The 22,386-nt window shown below is 48.1% G+C and overlaps 1 protein-coding gene across 1 annotated transcript in view; it reads right to left on the bottom strand.

The window, feature by feature from the left end:
- LOC120943586 (dehydrogenase/reductase SDR family member 4-like) overlaps positions 1 to 22,386 on the bottom strand; it is a 79,948-nt gene that overhangs the window by 15,639 nt on the left and 41,923 nt on the right. The window contains exons 8-9 of the mRNA XM_040356998.1: positions 13,994 to 13,997; positions 12,746 to 12,811 (exon numbers count right to left, since the gene is read on the bottom strand). Coding sequence (XP_040212932.1) covers positions 12,746 to 12,811; positions 13,994 to 13,997 — 70 coding nt within the window. The remainder of the gene's footprint in view (positions 1 to 12,745; positions 12,812 to 13,993; positions 13,998 to 22,386) is intronic.

A 22,386-nucleotide genomic window follows, 5' to 3' on the forward strand; every position in this document is an offset into this window, starting at 1 on the left:
TCTCGCCGGACAGAACTAGCACAGCGGGCAGTGAGGGACAGCGGCAATTTTTAGGGGGCATCAGATGGCCAAGGGGGAAATTCCGGGACACTGTATTGTCCCGGAATGAAGGTGGCCGGGACCAGGGACAAATATATCAATTACGGGACAATCCCGGGCAGTCCGGGACACGTGGTCACCCTAGTGGGCACTGGGCAGGAAGTTTGAACCCAGAAAAGTGGCAGACAGCCTATGCCTTCAGCCTCCATCCTGGTAAGCTCACCCTCTCTCCTGTCTGCCTCTCCCAATGTATAAAAAGTGGTGCTGTGTGGACTCTGTTGTAAGAGGGGGGCCGCTGTGTGGACTCTGTTGTAAGAGGGGGGCCGCTGTGTGGACTCTGATGTAAGAGGGGGCCGCTGTGTGGACTCTGATGGTAAGGGGGGCCTCTGTTCGGACTCTGATGGAAGGGGGGGGGGGGTTGCAGACTCTGATATAAGGGGGGGCTCTGTGCAGACTCGGATGTAAAGGGGGGCTCTGTGCAGACTCTGATGTAAGGGCTCTGTGCAGGCTCTGATGTAAGGTGGACCTATGTGGACCTCTGGACTCTGATGCTTACATAATAATGTACAGGGTGCAGGGGTCAGGAGTGTGTAATGTACAGGGGTGAGGGTCATGGTACAAGAAGGGGGTCCCATGAGGACCAGAGTGAATGAAGGTGTTCACTGTACATTCTGTTAGAAAGAGCCCCCCTCCAGGTTCCATTATACTACATTGTAGTCTCTAATTAATCCTGGAGGAGAAGCTTTCTAACAGACTCTCTGTTGTACTTTGTACGGAATGTGGAGGAGAGGCCAGGGGTGGGTCATGGACAGGCATAGCTCCCAACTGTCCCTGATTTGGAGGGACTGTTCCTGATTTGTCCCTCTGTCCCTCATTCCTCCTCATTTGTTCCTCATTTTGGTCTGATCTCTATAGTTGTAAATAAAATGCACTTTTTATCGTTCAAAAAGTGTTTCGCAGTGCTAAACCTTTCATCTGATTTCTAAATTGCTGCATTTGTACATTTTTAATGCCAATATAAAGGAATAGTAGTGGTAAAAAAAAGCCCTTGTGAATTTAATTAACCTTTTTTTTGGTTAATTCTTCTTTAAGGGGGTGTGGCAGGGTGTGTGTCCTATGCCTACATACATTTGCTAGTAGGTGTCCCTCATTCCCATCTACAAATGTTGGGAGGTGTGCACAGGGCAGGGGTGGGTCCCGGGTGGGGCCTGACAGGGGGGCCCTTACTTTATTTGTTCCAGGGGCCCTGAGTGTTGTCAGTCTGCCACTGCCGGCAAGTGAACCATAATGCTCTCCCTGTCAGGGATCTCCACCCGACAGGATCATCCTAGTTCCTGCCCGGGTGCAAGCTCTACCCAGAAGCACTGATCACGCACCCAAAAAAGGCCACCGCATCACCACTTTACTCACTGACAGTACTTGTCCTGGCCGGCCGAGGCCCGTTTTACCTCCTTCCAATGCTGGCCCTGCAGTGATTGGACACAGGAGGCGGGATTTATGATTTCTCCAATCACAAGCAGGGGGCGGAGATTGTGCCTCTCCAGACATTCCCAGCCAGGACAAGTACTGCCAGTGAATAAAGTGGCAATGTGGTGGCCTGTTTTGGAGGGCATCAGATCGAGGAGGGTGGCTGTGTCAGTTTCATTCTGGGACATTATATTGTTCTGGAATGAAGGTGCCTGGGACCTGGGACAGACCTGCAAAATGCGAGACTGTCCCGGACAATCCTTTGGGATGCTAAGGAATGTCCTGTGCTCAGCCAGTCCCAGCAGGAGGGAGGGGCTGGACCTATTTCTCCACATCGTGGTGGACCTGGGCTATAAATACGGGGGGTTCTCATTTTATGATTACCACTGTTCATTCTCAGCCAAAGCGGCAGCCAGGCTCACACAGTTCCAAACAGGCACTGATTGGAGCCTCATGGATATAGAGTTGTTCTTCTGCCACTTTGCCGGTCTACGCTCACCACTCTGCGTCATCTGCCAATCCTCCCCCCCTACACCGATACCTGGTACGCCAATGTAGCAGTTTGACGCCCCCTCGATCTTTCCTCCACCTCCGGTACACTTCAGGGCTTGTCAGCCCCAGTTCAGACGCCCCAGCTGGACAAGATCGGACGTCCGTCTGGTCAGTAGGGGGAGCATCCATCTACAATAACTTTAATTTTGGATTGTGCAACTACAGCCAATGCAGGCTGCTCCATGTCTATCATATGACATAGAGTACATCCTAAAACCCTATGCCAGGTCAAGTAGCAGAAAACATCCTGACTAGGCTGAGTGGACATCCAATGGCTGGGGTTTTACCTCACCTCACACCCCACTCCCTCACTAGCCATCTTCCTTATCCAAGGATTTACAGTAGGATTCCATACCGGCCTCATCACACTGCCCCACACGACTCACGAGTGCAGGAACCTCCGTTCAGAGGCCACCGACGAACAGGCCATAGACCAGCTGTTTCAGGCTGAACTTGACTGAGGCTGGAAAATCGATCACAGATAGTGAAACTAGGTTCTTTCACTTCTGAAAAATGCACCGTGTCATGCGGAGTCCCTCAGGGGTCACCCTTGTCACTAGTACTATTCAATATCTATCTCTGCCCTCTCCTCGAAATCATCAGCAACCAGCATTTACTCTACCATTCTTACGCGGATGACACCCAACTCTACTTTCGCATCAACAATAAAAAGGATCATTATCTCGGACTAGAGAAATGCCTCACTTTGAAAGAAGATTGGATGACGGAGAGTAACCTTAAACTCATTGGCTCAAAAACAGAACTTCTTCTGCTTCACGACAACCGAAAGAGTCTTGCCATGACAACATGGACACCCCCGCCCATTTTGGGACAAACCATCACCCCTAGCAACAAAGTCAAAAGTCTCTGAGTCACTTTTGACTCCCACATAACAATGGATGCACAAATACGCTCAGTAGTCAGCGGATCCCACCATCTGCTGCGTCTGCTACGTAGACTCATTCCCTTCATCCCAAGAGAAGACACAGCAGTCATGGTGGGAACAATAATCAACTCCAGACTCGACTATGCAAACGCCCTTTACCTCGGACTACCAAAGTATCAAATTGCTTGTCTACAAGTCGTCCAGAATACGGCGGCACGACTGGTAACAGGAAAAAAAACCTGGGAATCAATTTCCCCCTCCCATAGATCCCTTTATTGGTTGCCCGTAAAAGGCAGAAGCACAAATGTGTTCAAGGAAGTGCGCCCCAATATCTATGTGAAAAATTAAAATGTCACAACCCCAATCGCGCTCTTCGTTCACCCAACCAAAATTTACTCCAGATACCCAAGGCCAGATACAAGTCCAAAGGAGAACGAAGATTTGCAGTCCAAGGACCTAGACTGTGGAACGCTTTACCAACCAGCATCCGAATGGAAGTGAATCACCAGGCCTTCAGAAAAAAACTCAAAACCCATCTATTGTGAAGGCAAAATATAATAGGAAACGGATACCAAGTGCCCTGAGGCGATTCAGTTTTGCATGTGTTGCTATCAGGGACTTACCCCTCGGTCCCGGCGTGCGCGCATGCGCACGCACACCATCACTCAGCAGAGACAGCAGCTTTTGCCTGTAATTGCGCACCGTCGCGCGTCTAATGCGCGCGCGCGCATGCGCCAACAGCACACGCGTATCGGGAGCGTGTACATGCATGTTAATTGGGGTTGGCGCCAAATCCCCTTTAAAAACCTGCTGGCTCCACCAGCACATTGCTGTCTGATCTGCAGCTTCTGTGTAGTATCCTGCACCTGAACCTGATGCCTGTTATCCTTACCGACCCGGCTTGTCTGACCATCCGAATCGCTCCGACCTCTGACCCTTGGCTTACTATTGACCCTGCTCCTCTGATTGCTCAACCGTTGCCAGGCCCTCCTGCCTGTACCTGTGACTACGTTCCAGCCTTCCGTATCTGCTACCCGATTACCCGGCTTGTCTGACTCCGCTATTACCTGTTGCCCTTTAACAAGCTTACCTCACCAGCTTGCTGCCGCAGTACCTGCATCACCAGCTAGGGTCACTGACCCTCTTCCTCCGCTTCAGTGGTCTCCAGTCCCACTGCTCCAGAAGGGATCAGCATCCAGCACCTACTACTACGCTACTCCGGCACTCCTACCTCACTGCGCTCCTGAGCCCGCTGTTCCCATCCCAGCGGCTCGCGAGCCAGGGCTGTAAGAGAGGCCTTCTCCTGCGTCTAGGCTCTGGCTACCAGTTACGTCGTACATAACAGTTGCGCTATACAAGTTTCTCACTCACTCGCTTCATCATCGGCCCCTTCGCTCAGCCCCCTTTCAACATCTGGAGAGTTAGCCCTATTGGGCTTGTCAAGGGCAAGTTTTCTAATAAAATTTGATTGGTGTACGATCTGTCTGCACCTCATTCTTCCCACATCCTGAGTTTGAATTCCCTAATTCCTTCAGAGGAATTCTCCCTGAAATATGCTTTAGTAGACATCACAATTCAGGCCATTATCAAAGTAGGCACGGGTGCCTGCCTCTCTAAAGACGACATATCAGGCGCTTTTAAGTCCGTGGCTCTTTGACACCTTTGCACAGTCCCTCACCTGGATCCTGTTGCACCAAGCCCAGTGCCAGAGGGTCATCCATTACCTTGATGATTTCTTGCTAATCAAACAGCCCAGCGTGCCCACTTACATTAGGGTGTGCACCCTAAAGCGAAAACACCTGAAGTTGGCTCCTGGGTGGAGGCGCCGGCATCTTCGGTAAGGTTCCCTACTGCGCATGCGTGAGTCGCACTGCGTGTCCTCACTGGTCCCTGCTGTCTTCTGGGACCTGTGTGTCTCCCAGAGGACAGCGGGGGGGACAGAGGAGGGGCCAGACATGGCGTAGATCGCTGGGGAATCTGCGGCGATCTATCGCCAGAAGTGGGAGCAAATACCTCTATTAGACAGGTATCTGCTCCCCCCTCCCCCCTGAAAGGTGCCAAATGTGACACCGGAGGGGGGGAGGAATCCGAAAAGCGAAAGTTCAATTTTTGGGTTGAGCTCCGCTTTAATAAACACTTATCAAAATAATAATAAAAAAATATATATATATATATATATATATATATATATAATTTTTTTTTTTTTTAAATGTATTAAAACATTTAATTGTTCACACTAGTGGTTGAGGTGCAGTAAAATCCTACTGTTGAGCTGTGTTTTTACTGCCCCTTAACCACTACCATTTTTTTAGCTTTAGAGGCAGCTGCTGGGCATGTTCACATGCCGCGGCTGCAATTATACCCCCTGTTGCTTTCAGCAGGTGTAGCACCCACTGACGGTGATCCATTCAAGTGAAAGACGGCACTCTGCAAGCAGCCCACAACTGCGTGCAGCATGGAGTTCAAGGGGTTAAAGCAAGTTGGGTGGAGCCGCTCCAGCCACTAATACAGCCAGAGCCCGCAAACCCGGAAGGAATGCCAGGGGAGGAGGAAAGCCCTGTTAGAGTGCCTCCTTCTAAGGCAAGCAGGCAGGACATTGTGCAATTGTCTTCCATGGGATTTTTTTTTTTTTTAACTGCTGTGGTTTACAACCGCTTTAAGTTGGTACATGTGCACATGTTTTTTTATTCAGTTTGCTAGCTGACAGGTTCTTGCATCTACACAAGCGATGTGGATGCAAAGACTGACAGCAGAGACTCTGCACCGTTAGTATCAGGGGAGGACTGGCAGGAGGGGCAGGGTGGAAATCTCCCCCCAGGCTGGTGACACTATGCACAGCCACCGGCCGCCACTACCAAATGCTGTTTTTGCAGAGCAGGAATATGCCTGCTGGAGCTCTGTTAACACAGGTCACGGCCGCTGCTCACCTCCCACTGTGCAGCTGTGCCTGTGTCAGCTCCGAGGTAGATGGCTGCAGAGCAGAGCTATGTCTCGTCTCACACATAGCTCAGCCTCAGCGCACACCAGCACTGACATCCCCTTCTCTCTCTGCACAGACACGAGGAGAGAAAGAGCTCATCTGCTCCTCCTCCTTCTGAGTCTGCCCTGCCCACACTCCCTGGGCATGTGTGGGCACTGGACAGGAAGTCTGAACCCAAAAAAGCATCAGACAGCCTGCCTGCGCCTCAGCCTCCATCCTGGTAAGCTCACCCTCTCTAGTCTCTCCTGTCTCCCAGTGTATAAAAAGGGGTGCTCTGTGGACTTGGTTAAAGGGGAGGGGGTGCAGGCTTTGGTGAGCAGAGATCCTCTTTACACAATAGTCCGCAGCATGCACCCTTAAATCAAGTTTCCAGAACACCCCTTACATCAGATCTGATGTATATGGGGTCTGCGCTGACTCTGATGTATATGGGGTCTGTGTGGACTCTGATGTAAGGGGGGCCTCTGATGTAAGGGGGGGCTCTGTGCGGACTCTGATGTAAGGGGGGCCTCTGTGCAGACTCTGATGTAAGGGGAGACTATGTGCGGACTCTGATGTAAGGGGGGGCCTCTGATGTAAGGGGAGACTCTGTGTGGATTCTTGTGATCATGAAAAATCTTAGACTGTTTTCCTCGATCCATCACTTTTCTACGCTCTATGGGCCACTTGACTGGACTTGCCCCTCAGGCCTAAGGCTGCCAGCCCTCCCCTGGTTAGTATACACTGATTAGTGCTACAGCTGATTTGTTGCAAGCTGCTGATTGAACAATGTTTCAAAGCCCCTTTCACACTGAGGCTGTTTTGAGGCACTTTAGCACTAGAAATAGCATCTATAAAGTGCCTGAAAACCTCCTCTCATTCATTTCAGTGTGACTTTTCACACTGGGCGGTGCTCTTGTGGGACTTTAGGAAAAGTCCTGCAAGCAGCATCTTAGAGGCTGTTTGGGAGTCCTGCTGTATACACCGCTCAAAAACGCCCTGCCCATTAAAATGAATGGGCAGCGCTTCGGAAGCATTTTTTAATAAGCATTTTTCAGGCGCCCATTCATTTCAATGGGCAGGGCATTTTGGGAGTGGTGTATACAGCAGCACTTCCAAACAGCCTCTAAGATGCTGCTTGCAGGACTTTTCCTAACACAGGGGCTTTTTATCTCCTTCTTAGGCCCCAAAAAAACACCAGCTGCAATTGTTGGGCTGTATTATAAAATCACATTCCTTGTGGTTCATGCTAACATTTTTTGATAGGTTAGGAATTACTTGGACTTCTGGAGGTGCTACATAGAGATGTATTCCATATATATACACTATGGGGCTGATTTACCAAGCCTTTACTCCATGACTCATGGAGTAAAAGCAGGAGTAGCAGCCGTTTTGACATTTACTAGAGAAATACGCTGCTAGTGCAGTGTATTTCCCTAGTTACTAATGTGCTCCGTGCGCCCAGGAGAGGGTGCATTGTGCACCAGTACAGACCTGGCGCACGGCACATTGAAATGTAAATTGCGGGGGTTTGGGCGGGAGTTTATTAGGGGGGAGGTGGGGGGATGCAGGGGAAGTGAAGTGACATGTGTTTGAATGTGTTTGGCGGGCCGAATTGAAAGGGAAAGTGTTTTTTGAAAACAGATCCCCGTACGCTTGCACAGTGCGCCTGAACCTCGGGAGGTTCATTTGCGTGACGCGGCGCACGGGAATCTCCAAGCTGTTTTCAGCCATGAAGGGGAACTCCGCGCCAAATTTCAAACTTGAAATCGGCGCGGGTCCCCCTCCAGGGCTACATTAGGCTCTTAGGCTTGGTCCGGAACGTGAGGGGTTAAACCCGCGCCGATTCGGCGCGGGGTTCCCCCCCCCCAGATCCAAACCAAGCCCTCATCCCAAGCACGCAGTCTGGCCCGGACAGGAATGGGGGTGGGGACGAGCGAGCGCCCCCCCCTCCTGAGCCGTACCAGACAGCATGCCCTCAACATGGGGGAGTGTGTGCTGTGGGGGAGGGGGGCACTGCCCCCCCACCCCACAGCACTCTTGTCCCCATGTCGATAGGGACAAGAGCCTCTTCCTGACAACCCTTGCCTTTGGTTGTCGGGGTATGCGGGCGGGGCTAATCAGAATCTGCAAGCTCCCTTTGATAAGGGGGCCCCCAGATGCCGACCCCCCACCCTATGTGAATGAGTATGGGGTACATCGTACCTCTACCCATTCACATGGGGGAAAGTGTAAAGTAAAATAAAACACCACACAATAAAATATTTTATTAATCTGCTCCGGAGCCCCCCCTTTCTTCTTTAGCTCTCTTACAAGGGGGGGTTTCTTCTCTCCCGATCTTCTGCCGGGACCCTGGGCTTCGGTGATTTCTGCCGGGGGAGGGCGCCATCCCTCGGTCTTCTCCGGAGCCTTCGGCTGGATGCCCCCACCCCATTTAAGCTCTTTTACATTAGGGGGGGGCATCCGGACTTCGGGGTCTTCTGCCGGGGGATGGCGCCTATCCCCCGGTCTTTCCGGTGCCTTCCGCCAGGGTTACGATCTTCCTGGTCTTCGGCCGGGGGTGTGCCAACTCCCAGGTCTTTTCTCTTCTGTCTTCTCTGCTCCCTCTTCTGCCTGGCTCCCCCGCGGAGCCAGGGCTTTCTTCCGTCATCTTTCTTCTCTCTTCCTTCTTCTGCCTGTCTCCTCCGGGAGCACAGGGCTTGTCTGCGCTGTCCTCTCCCTTCTCTTCCATTGGATGTTGACATGACGAGGTTCCGCGCTGACATGCCGTGTCAGCGGCGGGCATGGACTTAGGTCACATGGTGGCATTGCCCTATATAAGTCCATGCCCGCTGCTCAGACGGCATTCCAGCGCCGGACCTTGTTGTGTCAACATCGAATGGAAGAGAAGGGAGAAGACAGCGGAGACAAGCCCTGTGCTCCGCGGAGGAGACAGGCAGAAGCGGAAGGCATCGCAGAAGCCCGCGGGTGTCGCCCCCCGGCGGAAAACACCGTAGAAGCCCTGGTGAAGGGGGTCCCGGTGAATTACGGCGCTGAAGACGGGGGTGGGGTGCCAGTGCACCCCCCCCCCGCAGAAACCGTCGAAGACCAGGACCCTCCCCCAAAGGCAGGAGCCTCACTGGTGAAGGGGGTCCCGGTGAATTACGGCGCTGAAGACGGGGGTGGGGTGCCAGTGCACCCCCCCCCCCGCAGATACCGTCGAAGCCCAGGACCCTCCCCCAAAGGCAGGAGCCTCACTGGTGAAGGGGGTCCCGGTGAATTACGGCGCTGAAGACGGGGGTGGGGTGCAAGTGCACCCCCCCCCGCAGAAACCGTCGAAGCCCGGGACCCTCCCCCAAAGGCAAGGAGCCTCACTGGTGAAGGGGGTCCCGGTGAAAGACGGCGAAGCCCGGGGCCTAATGGGGTGGTGGTGGGGGGCCCCGGCAGAAGACCCCCGGCAGACTAATAAATTAATTTATTCATGTGTGGTGTTTTATTTCTTTACATTTTTTTTCCCCAGGTGAATGGGTAGGGGTACGATGTACCCCCATACTCCTTCACATAGGGTGGGGGGCCGGAATCTGGGGGCCACCTTATTAAAGGGGCCTCTCAGATTCTGATAAGCCCCCCGCCCGCATACCCCGACAACCAACGGCCAGGGTTGTCGGGAAGAGGCTCTTGTCCCTATCGACATGGGGACAAGAGTGCTTTGGGGTGGGGGGGCAGTGCCCCCCTCCCCCACAGCACACACTCCCCCATGTTGAGGGCATGCGGTCCGGTACGGCTCAGGAGGGGGGGGCGCTCGCTCGTCCCCGCCCCCATTCCTGTTCGGCCAGACTGCGTGCCTGGGATGAGGGCTTGGTTTGGATCTTGGGGGGGAACCCCACGCTGGTTTTCGGCGTGGGTTTAACCCCTTATGTTCCAGACCAAGCCTAAGAGCCTGGTATGCACCTGAAGGGGAACCCACATTTTTTTTTTTTTTGGTCTGGAGTTCCCCTTCATGAACAGCGATCTGTCATTTACCCATGTCAGTCCCCCCCCCCTTCAGTTAGAACACACCCAGGGAACATATTTAACCCCTCCCTCGCACCTAGTGTTAACCCCTTCCCTGCCAGTGGCATTTTTATAGTAAGCAATGCATTTTTAGAGCACTGATCGCTAGAAAAATGCCAATGGTTCCAAAAAAGTGTCCGATGTGTCCGCCATAATGTCGCAGTACCGATAAAAATCGCTGATCGCCGCAATAACTTGTTAAATAAAAAATACAACAAAAATGCCATATTTTGGAGACTTTTGCCAAAACCATAAAATAGAAAAAGTGCAGCGCAAAACTCAAATATATAAATGATACTGGTATACTCAAACACGAATACCATAAGTGTGAATATGAATATGCAGAAAAAAAAAAAATATTAAAAATTAAATACAATTCAAACAAACAGTCCAAACAAACAGTCCAAAAGTCCATAAGTGTCAGAAGATGAGTGAATTAAAACGAAAATAAATCTCCACCACGTGACAATCCACCAAAATTTTGAAGTGATCCCTCCACCGTTGTAGATGGCTACTCTCACCTTCATATATGGACCACTGAGTTAACAGATGGTCAATAAAGCAAATCAAATAGGCAGGTCATGAACAGGAACCAGGCTGATGTATTAGATCCTCATAAGACAACCAAACCGCAAAGGACAGGTGCATGTAAAGAGATAATCACGGAACGAGGGGCGTGATCGGATGTGGAAAGTGTGAGCGTGTGAGGAGCGAGATGCCGGTGTGATCGAACTGCCTCGCCCCAACCCCCCTTCCTCCCTGCCGGGGAATCCTCTCCTCAACGCCGAGCAGGATGGCACAGTGAGCGGCTCACTACCTCACCGCAGCTGACATCGTGGAGCTGTCTAGCTCCAACCCCCCTCCTTCCTGCCGGGGAACCTTTTTCTTTTTTCCTTAACGCCGTGCAGGACGGCAAAGTGTGAAGCTTACCCTACTTCAGCGCAGCTGACACCGTGGAGCCGTCGGGACCCGGCCGGGTTCCCTCCCCCATCTCGTGCGGGCGCGTGAGGGGATTGGATCGTGTCGCTTGCAGGGAGATCAGGTGACCCCCAGCTGTTTTGCTCCAGCCTCTCCCCCTCTGCATAGGGACAGGGATTCTCTCCCCTACACAGATTGAAGCAGTGCTCGTTCGCTGCACGGCTCAGCATGACTCAGCATGGCATGATCAGAGGGGGGAGTGAGTGAGAGAATGAAGCACTGGTGAGCACTGGCGAGCAGCTGCATATGTCCCTTCTTTGTACCCTGGCTCCCCAGTGTTGGTTTGCTGTACTGGCCGGGTGTTTTGGGTTCCCCTGACGGAGAAGGAAAAGGAAAGGGGGGTAAATAATAAATAAAAAAAATAAAAAAAGGCTGCTGCGGTTGTAGTTAAATGGACCTGATGCTCTGATGTCTGTTAGTCACAGCTTATAAAGGCAGTCAAAGCTCAGACCTCTTCTCTGCCCCGCTCTGTTACTACCAGTTTCACATTACCTGGTTACAGGAGGAGAAGTGGGCTGCAGCGCCATGCCAGATCCTCAGAAATACTGAAAGATGGCAAGGGATCAATTTATAAGTGAAATTTGGGGGCTTGCAGAGCAATTGAGGAGCTGGGCCAGTGAAATACAGTAGTAAAAGCAGGGTGCAGGGTGCATACGGATTTTGAGTGGATTACTGCATTGCTGTGCTTCTGTGACCAACAAATATTCCAGGACCTAAAGACCTCCACCTCCCTCTGGACAGGGCACGTGAGTAACGGACTGTAAATAAAGGTTAATTGGAATTGGAAGATTAATGGAATGAATATGGAAGTGCTGGTGCCATTGCTGAACTGTTGTTTTTTTTTTCTGCCTCTCTGGTGCTACCTTGCCTCTCTCCCTCTTCTCTCTCCTGCTTTTTCGTTGATGGCTTTTAAGGCCACATAAAGTAGCAGGTAACAGCAACATAGGATTTGAGGGAATGTGTGCAAATACAGGAGTAGTAGCAGAAACAATAGGCACACCATTAAAAAACGCTCCCTTTCTTTTTGTCTTATCTTTTTGAAGAATGGCAGCAGCTATTAAAAAAGGACAGTCCAATCAGGAGAGCGGGTGCCCCCAAATAACCCGAGCTGCAAAAGATAAAGAGAAGGCCGCGCAGGCAGCAGCAGCAGCGGTAGCAGCAGCTAAACTGGAACAGTTTTCACACACTTTAGCAAAATCACCTGGAAAAATGGCACAGCACTCACAAACGCAGGTTAAAAATCAATCAGGGGCAGCGATGGACAGGAAAAGCGGTGGACAAGGTTCATCAGCTCCCAAAGTAAAAAAAAACCCTGTGGTGGAGCCCCAAGGAGGGGGCGCAATGGCATTAGCAAAAAATACTGTAGAAGTTCCCTCTGTAAATATAGCCGATGACCCCAGGCGAGAGGAAGAGCCAACATTGAAGGAGATACTAAGTGCCGTAAACGCATGCAGGGGGTCATTGAACAATCTGACTAACCAGATAAAAAAATAAAGGAAGAATTAGTGATAGTGGGCCAGGAACTACAAAAGACCGTACAAAGGTTAACATCAGCAGAAGAGAGAGTGAGTCAAGTAGAGGATGAGGTGTACATTTTAAAACAACAGATGCAAGAATTAAAGGAACAAAATGGATGGCAGGCATCTAAACTTGATGAAATTGAAAACAGGCTACGCAGAAATAATATTCGGGTGGTAGGCCTCCCGGAACATAGTGAGGGTACGGACCCCATACATTTTTTTGAAAAAAGGTTCAGAGACATGTTTGGGGAAGATGCCTTTTCATCACTCTTTGCAATAGAAAGGGCCCATAGAATTCCGTACAGAGCGCACCTTAAGGATGGACACCCTCGGCCCCTGCTTCTGAAGTTTCTTAATTTTACTGATAAGGTAGCAGCACTGCAAAAAGCAAGAGAAAAAGGGGACATTTTTCATAATGGCTCAAGGATTTCACTATTTCCAGATTTTTCTCCAGAACTCAGTAAACGTAGGGCGGAGTTTACACCTATCAAACGTAACCTATTAAAGCACAAAATGAAATACGCACTACTATATCCAGCACGTCTAAGAATAATGACAGCAGAAGGGCCTCAATTTTTTGATACACCAGGAAAAGCAGCACAGTGGCTGGAACAGAACAAAGTACAGGAATAAACTATGAGCTGATTAACTGGACAAAACGGAGAAGATTGAATAAGGGTTATAAGTTGGGGAGGGGGGGTGGGGTTTTATTTTATTTATTTTTTTTTCATGTGGAATAATTGGGAATTAATTTTTTTTTTTTTTTTTTTTTTAAAAACTAGGGAAGAAAAGATTAGAAAAGTAAAATCACTTTAAACACATATTAAGAGGAAAGGGGGAAAAAGAGAAAGACAAATTAATATTAACAGATAGATGTAGAATGGGGTAGGGGGGTAGGGGGGAGGGGAAGAAAAGGAGTACACATTTATATACACACGTGAATACGTGTGCACACTGGATTGGGAATTTATCACTCCCCCGGCGGTGAGGGGGATTTTCTCCTCCCCCTGCTCTTCGTCCCCTTTTTTTTTTTTTTTGTATGTTTTTTTTTTTTTTTTTTTGGGGCGAGGGCAGGGGAAGGTTTCGCACGGGATCACGATAGAGATGGATGGTAATGTAAGGGAAGGATGGAAGCGTGAGGTCACATGTATAGCCCTAAGGGTAGGCCTAGATAGGCAAGGGGGGAGGGGGAGGTGGGAGGGGGGGAGGGGGGAGTAGACTTATATCATAGCACAAGTATCACGTTTCACTTGCCTAGCACAAGGGAAAGGATTGTATTTGAATATCAATTTAAATGCTTTCTTTTTCTTTCTTTTTCCTGGGTAAATGTAAAAATAGTATACAATTTAGTTTTTTTTTCTCCTTTTTTCTTTTTTTTTTTTATCTCTCTGATGTTAAGGGTTTGTTTTGGTTTGATACCTTTGGTCGGGTATGGGACCTAAAATGATAAATATAGGCTCCTGGAATGTCCGGGGGATGGGGGACCCAGTGAAAAAAGCTGCAGTCTTCACTACCCTGGAGTGGTATGGGGTGGAGGTGATCTGCATTCAAGAGACTCACTTGACTAAAGAAACAAAGTTAAAACTGGTTAATAAAAGAAAATATCAAAGCCAATACCATTCTGTCCACTCTTCTTATTCTAGAGGAGTGAGCATAATGGTAAAAGCTGGCGTATCATTTGCATGCATGGAGTCAAGAATAGATGAATTGGGCCGCTATATCTTTTTGCACTGTCTGATAGAAAATGTACCATATGTATTGGCTAATATTTATATACCCCCCCCTTCAAGATGGAGGTGTTGTATAAATTGATGGAATTTGTGGTAAACAAGGTAAATATTCCGGTATTAGTGGTTGGAGACCTGAATAACGTGCTAGATAGAACTATTGATAGATTTCCACCGGGGATACGGAGCTCAGGGGAAGGAGAGGGGCATCTAAGTCAATTTCTGAAAGAGGTTGGGTGGTGGGACATTTGGAGGGTGAAACACCCAGACCTGCGGCAGTATTCTTGTTTTTCAAGTACATATTCTACATTATCAAGAATAGACATGGCCCTGGGAAACGGCGTATGTTTACAAGCAGTTAGCAAAATATCCTACTACCCGAGAGGGGTTTCTGATCATTCCCCCCTGGTACTGACACTGAATACAGGGAAAAAATGCCCCCCAAATAATTGGAAAATAAGTCCTTTCTGGCTAGAAGTGATAGGGAAGCCAGAAGAAATTAGTATTAAATTAAGGGAATTCCTGGACTTTAACGCAGGGACAGCGCCAGAGGGAGTGGTGTGGGACGCCCTAAAGGCATTCCTCAGGGGTATATTGATCCAGCAGGTAGCTAAGATTAAGAGAAACTCAAGGGAATGGGAGGAGAAAATCAGGGAAGAGGTCCTAGAGGCTGAAAAGCAATATGTAGAAAATCCAACATTGCCTAAACAACAACTATGGCTGGAGAAGCAACAGGAATATAAGTTAGTGGTTAACAAGAAAGTTGAAAATAAGCGTCTATTTCAGGAGCAGAGCGCTTTTTCGGAGGGGGAAAGTGTGGGCCATACCTTGGCCCTCCTAGCGAAAACTAATATGGCACCCTCTAAAGTTCCAGCAATTAGGACGGCAGGGGGGGGGGGGGATATCATTCGAAACATCTGCAATAGTGGACACGTTTGCAGCTTACTATAAAGATTTATATAGATCAAAAAAGGGGGAAGCTAAAGTGCAGATGGAAGAATTTTTTAAAGGAATAGGAACTCCAGCTTTGTCAGAGGAAGATAGAAATGATATGGAATCCCCAATCACATTATTGGAATTACAACAGGCAGTCAAAGGACTCTCCAATCAAAAGTCCCCAGGGCCAGATGGCCTGCCAGCGGAGATTTACAAACAATATGGTGAGGTACTGCTCCCGGAATTACTGAAAACATTGAACTGGGCGATAGAAGGAGGAAGGCTACCCCCCTCAATGATGGAAGCAATTATTATAGTGCTTCAGAAGGAAGGGAAGGATCAACTAGATACATCATCTTATAGACCTATATCTTTGCTTTGCTCAGATGTAAAAATACTGTCTAAGGTATTGGCGACGAGAATAAACAAATATATTCAGAAATTAATACACCCAGATCAATCTGGATTTATTCCAAATCGGTCCACAAGTATAAATATAAGAAGGTTGTACCTAAACTTACAGACTCCGGCGGAGAATATGGGAGATCGGTCTATTCTATCATTGGATGCCACCAAGGCCTTTGATAGCCTGGAGTGGGACTATCTCTGGCATGCTCTGGAGAAGTTTGGGTTTGGTCCATCTCTTATTAACTGGATAAAGCTACTGTATAATTCCCCAAGGGCCAAAATATAAATAAACAACGAAGTTTCACAGTCATTTGAATTGGAAAGGGGAACGAGACAGGGATGTCCATTGTCCCCCCTCCTCTTCGCTCTGGCAATTGAACCTTTGGCGATTGCTATTAGAGCCAGACAGGAAATACAGGGGTTTCAGAGAGGAGCAGAGGAGGAAAAAGTCGCACTTTATGCAGACGATATCCTTCTTTTTTTGGGCAATTCTACAACCTCCCTTAAAACGGCAGTCCAAACAGTAGAAGCGTTCGGACGATTTTCGGGCCTAGTAATAAATTGGGAAAAGTCAACACTTTTATTAGTGGACCCGGTAAGCAATATGGATGGAATGGGAATCCCTCAATTAAAAATTGGGGAGAAGATGGAGTATCTAGGCATTGTGGTAACATGTAACCCAGAACAATTTATAAACAACAACCTAGTGCCACTTCTGGGTAAATTTAAACGCAAAGCGGAGATATGGGGACATTTGCCACTATCGGTGGCCGGCCGCAGCAATTTAATCAAAATGATATGGATGCCACAATTGCTCTATATACTCCACAACTCCCCAGTGTGGATTGATAATCGATGGTTTAAAAAAATAGAGACCCTTTTTAGGACCCTAATCTGGAAAAAGGGTAAAGCAAGGATCAGTCTCCGAACGTTGCAATTACCAACAAATAGAGGAGGATTAGCGGTCCCACACCCTTATAGTTATTTTTTGGCGGCACAGTTGCAGCATTTGGGGGGGTGTAGTATAGAGGGGGGTGGAAACGCAAGCGGGAAAATGATGTTAAGAGGATCTCCGCATAGATCTGTAATAGAGACCTTGGAGGCTAACTCCTTCTCGGTGAAAAATCCTACAGTAAAGATGGTGGTAAGAATATGGCAAGCAGCAAAATTAGCTTTGGGCTATAAAGGATTAACAGAATATTCCCCACTATGGGACAATAACAATCTAAAAGAAATTCTCGCCATGGGGAAACTAAAAGAATGGGATAAAAGGGGGATAACCAGAGTGGTACAATTGTACACAGGGTGCACATTAAAACCTTTCTCAGAGCTAAGTAGTAAATATAGCATCCCAAACTCCATGTTTTTTACTTATTTACAGGTGAGACACGCACTACAAGCCCAATTTAAATTACAGCCGATAAGATGGCAAAAGCTCACGCATCTCCAAAGACTAATCAATACGGGGGTTCTGAAAGGTCTTATCTCAGAATTATATGAACAGATCAGTGATCAGTTAATAGGAAAAGAGAAGCTGAGCAGGAACAAACAGAGATGGGAGGAGGATATTGGACCTTTAACGAACGACCAATGGGATAGGATACTGGAATTAGGGACAAGGGTCTCATTAGCCCCGTCACAACGGGTCTCCCATTTATTCCTCATACACAGGGTCTATTATACCCCAAAGAAACTATATGGATTTGGATGGAAGCTGGATGATAAATGTCCCAGATGTCAAAATACAGGGGACCTCATCCACATGATGTGGAAATGTCCAAAATTGCATAGATATTGGGTAAAAATCTTGGATATTATAAATGCAACCTTCAGTGTTACGCTGGAACCTGAAGCTAGGGTTTGCCTGTTAGGATGCATTGAGGAGAGAATGGGGCAGAGGGATACATTAGAAGCAGTTATAAGATGCCTGTTTCAGGCGAGGAAATTAATAGCATTAAAATGGCAAGCACAAAATCCACCCACAGTAGAGGAATGGGTCAATGTAATGAATAGCACAATTGGGAAGGAAAGGGGAACATGGATTAGAAGGGGTAACCTCAAAAAATTTAACGCAATATGGGAGCACTGGTTACGTAAAATAGGCCGCTCACTTTAAATCAGGGAAAATTGGCAAAGAAAAATCTAAGGAAAAGAATGGAATTAAAAACGTGTAAGCACTTTAAAAACAAGATAGGAGGGAGGGAGGGAGGTGAGGGGAGGGGTGGGAACGGGATGTATGGTTATTTTTTATTGTTGCAATAATTTTCTTATATGCACATAAAATGCACTAAGTATATAAAAAGAATTGATCTGTAAATTTTTATTTGTAACTGTATGGAAATAAAAAAAAGTATTGAAGTAAAAAAAAAAAAAGAGATAATCACAGACTAAGTGCTCACTGTTGCAATGTGTGGATTTATTCTTTAAAAGAAGCAAAAGTCAGGCTACTCACATTTGGCCAGACAAAAAACGGCATGAAGTAACAATCTTTAGGAATGAACAGCAGATGAGCGACGTGATGTTTCAGGCTCCTAAACCACCGGACGCGTTACGTTATATCAACTTCCTCATGATGTTACACCGAGTAAATAGATACCTTACATGTCACGCTTTACTATTGCAAACACGCCTGGAATGGGGCCAAAATTCATTACTTAAAAAAATCCCCATAGGCGACCTTTTTTTTTTTTTTTTTAGGTTACCAGTTTATAGCTACAGAGAAAGTCTAGTGCTAAAAGTATTACTCTCACTCTAACGCACGCGTCACTACCTCACATGTGTGGTTTGAACGGTGTTTACATATGTGGGCGGGACTTACGCAAGTCCCGCCCACATATATAAACATCGTTCAAACCACACATGTGAAGTATTGACGCGTGCGTTAGAACGAGAGCAAGACTTTTAGCACTAGACCTTCTTTGTAACTATAAACTGGTAACCTGAAAAAAAAAAAGGTCGCCTATGGGGAATTTCAAGTACTGAATTTTGGCCCCATTCCATGCGTGTTTGCAATAGTAAAGCGTGACATGTAAGGTATCTATTTACTCGGTGTAACATCATCTTTCACATTATCAACAAAAATTGGGCTAACTTTAGTGTTTTGTGAATTTTTAACCACTTGAGCCCGGACCATATTGCTGGTCAATGACCGGGCCAGTTTTTGTGATTCGGCACGGCGTCGCTTTAACTGACAATTGCGCAGTGGTGCGACGTGGCTCCCAAACTATTGGTGGACAAGCTTGACGTGCTGATTTACAGCACTGTGCTTAAATCTAGCGCAAGGCAATCCTATTCAAATTGTGGGTGTTTGAGGGAAGCCAAGTGAGTGTTAGAACCCCTGCTTTGTGTTTTTTTTTTTTTTTTGGGTTGAGCTTTGTGTCCCTTTTCTTAAAATTGGCTTCACTTCCTGTCACACAGCTGAACAGGAAGTGAGGTTAAAACCCTACCAGTGTCATTTCTTGGGGACACAGGTCAATCTAACTAGTGTCCCCATTAAGCAAATTGCACTCCAGCACTGCTGTGTACACCCCAAATCATGGGTCTTCAAACTACGGCCCTCCAGTTGTTCAGGAACTACAATTCCCATCATGCCTAGTCATGTCTGTGAATGTCAGTGCATTACAAGGCCTCATGGGATGTGTAGTTCTACAACAGCTGGAGGGCCGTAGTTTGAGGATCCCTGCCCCAAATGATTATTTAGTTTGGGGTTTAGTAAAGGCAAAGCCACTCTGCAGTACAAGCATAGTTGCTGAAAATCAGAGAGGAAGCACTGATGGTTTTAACATCCAATCCTGTAGAAGCAAAGTTGTTTTGTTTTCTTTCTTCCTTGCTTTGCACTTGTAGTGCAAAGTGGATTTGCCTTTAGTAAATGGACCCCAAAGTTCAAGATCCCTAATAATTTGGGGTGTACACAGCAAAATGCTAGAGTGCAATTTACATAATGGGAAACTATTTAGATTGATCTCTGTGTCCCCAAGAAAAGATATTAGTAAGGTTTTACCCTCACTTCCTGTTTGGCTATGTGACAGGAAGTGAAAGAATTAGAAAGGGTGAAGACACCTCACAAATGTTGTCACTATCAGGGGTGCAGACATCCCCAAAAAAATGAGCAGATAATACTTATTTGCAAATTAATAATTTTTTAGTTAACATTGGGTGGGGTGCTCTAACACACACATTCATACATATTAGCCACGCTGTATCCTGGCCTATTGGCATGGTTATATTTTCTTAGGCCTCTCAATAAAACTCTATGAAATTTGTGCTTAAACTAGAACCAGGGGCGGACTGACAACTCATGGGGCCCCCGGGCAATAGAAGATTATGGGGCCCCCCTGGCTTACAGATGGCCACCATGCCAGGAGGCAGTGCAGAGGCGGGGCAGTAACCCCCTCCCCCCCCAGTAACCCCCTCCCCCCAGAACTAGTGTGTGTGTGTGCCCTGAAAAGTCATGGGCGGGTGATACAAAAACAGGGTGTGGCTTTGACAGGAAGGGGTGGGTAATTTTTCTATTAGGAGGTGCAGATATGTAGTCAGGCCTAGGGCAGCACAAAACCTAAATATACTACTGCATATTAGGGCTTATTTAGACCGGATCCGATTTACAGCATGTTTTTATAGTGTGGGAGGAAACCCACGCAGGCACAGGGAGAACATGCAAACTCCATGCAGATGGTGTCACAGGCGGGATTCGAACCAGCGACCCTTTTGCTGCTAGGTCAAAGTGCTATACACTACACCACTGTGCTGAACGAACATGATTGCAGCTGAAAGCATGAGATCTTTTTTTTTCTCCAATACCATGCTTTCCAGCCTTATTGACCCCGCCTCTCTCCATAAAGAGGACCTGTCACACACTAGTCCTATTACAAGGGATGTTTACAAGTGGTTAAAGTGAAATAATAAAAGTGAAATATTCCTTTAAATTTCATACAGGGGGGGAGGGGGGGTACACGCATGTTTCCCGTGCTTAGAACTGTCCCTGTACAAGATGTCATTTCTGAAGTGAAAAAAAAGTAAGTTTAAAGTACTCATGGCTATAAAGATTACAGTCATTGCTCATTAAAAAAAAAAAAATGTATGGGGGTCCCCCCAAATTAAATTACCAGGCCCTTCAGGTCTGGAATGGATATTAAGGGGAACACCGCTGTAAAAAACCCCCAAAAAAATGGCGTGGGGTCCCCCCAAATATCCATACCAGGCCCTTCAGGTCTGGTGTGGATTTTAAGGGGAACTCCACCCCAAATAAAAAAAAAAATGGCGTGGAGTCCCCCTAAAAATCCACATCAGACCCTTATCCGAGCACGTTAACCTGGCCGGCCGCAGAAAAGAGGGGGGACAGAGTGCGGCCCCCCCTCTCCTGAACCACACCAGGCCACATGCCCTCAACATGGGGAGGATGTCCCCATGTTGATGGGGACAAGGGCCTCATCCCCACAACCCTTGCCTGGTGGTTGTGGGGGTCTGTGGGCGGGGGGCTTATCAGAATCTGGAAGACCCCTTTAACAAAGGGGACCCCCAGATCCTGGCCCCCCCCTGTGTGAAATGGTAATGGGGTACATTGTACCCCTACCATTTTACCAAAAAAAGTGACAAAAGTGTGAAAAATGACAGTAGCCGGTTTTTGACAATTCCTTTAATAAAATCTTCTTTCCGCGGTTCCTTCTTCTTCTTTCATTCGGGTTTCTTCCTCTGCTTCTTTCTTGGGTCTTCTCGTCCACATCTTGCCGTCTTGCCGTCTTCTCCCATCTTCTTCTCTGTCCGTCGACCTTCTCGTCCACATCTTCTTGATCTTCTGGGTGCTGCGCTTGAAATTGAAGATCCCGCCGTGTTCCCGCTCCTGGGACCCGCCCCCCTCTGACGCCACAGGTTAACTCATCTGAAAGTCCGCGTGTGGCATATGTGTGTCAGAGGGGGGCGGGTCACATGAGTGTGACACGGCGGGAACTTCAATTGGAAGCTGCGGCGGGTTTTTCTTCTCCGGACGTCGCGCTTCAAATCGAATTCCCCCGCCGTGTGACGCTCTGTGACCCCGCCCCCCTCTGACGCACATGACCTTCTAAGGAGTTTACTTGTGGCGTCAGAGGGGGGCGGGTCCCAGGAGCGGAACACGGCGGCCAATTCAAATTCAAGCGCTGGCGGACCGAGAAGAAGACAGGAGAACACACAAGATGCGGACAAGGAGGCCGACGGAAGGAGAAGAAGATAGGAGAAGACACCGGGCAGACGACAAGGCTGAAGGACGGAGAAGACAGGAGAAGACACCGGGCAGACGAGGAGGCTGAAGGAGAAGAAGATAGGAGAAGACACCGGGCAGACGAGGAGGCTGAAGGACGGACGGAGAAGATAGAAGAAGACGTCGGGCAAGATGTAGACGAGAAGACCCAAGAAAGAAGCAGCGGAAGAAACCCGAATGGAAGAAGAAAAGAAGATTTTATTAAAAGATTTGTCAAAAACCAGCTACTGTCATTTTTAACACTTTGACATTTTTTTGGGGGTGAAATGGTAGAGGTACAATGTACCCCATTACCATTTCACACAGGGGGGGCGGGATCTGGGGGACCCCTTTGTTAAAGGGGTCTTCCAGATTCTGATAAGCCCCCCGCCCGCAGACCCCCACAACAACCGGGCAAGGGTTGTGGGGATGAGGCCCTTGTCCCCATCAACATGGGGACAGCCTCCCCATGTTGAGGGCATGTGGCCTGGTGCGGTTCAGGAGAGGGGGGGCCGCACTCTGTCCCCCCCTCTTTTCTGCGGCCGGCCAGGTCAACGTGCTCGGATAAGGGTCTGGTGTGGATTTTTAGGGGGACTCCACGCCATTTTTTTTTAAAATTTGGGGTGGAGTTCCCCTTAAAATCCACACCAGACCTGAAGGGCCTGCAA

The sequence above is a fragment of the Rana temporaria genome, chromosome 1 (genome assembly GCF_905171775.1).
Source record: "Rana temporaria chromosome 1, aRanTem1.1, whole genome shotgun sequence".
In the NCBI taxonomy this organism is placed as follows: Eukaryota; Metazoa; Chordata; class Amphibia; order Anura; family Ranidae; genus Rana; species Rana temporaria.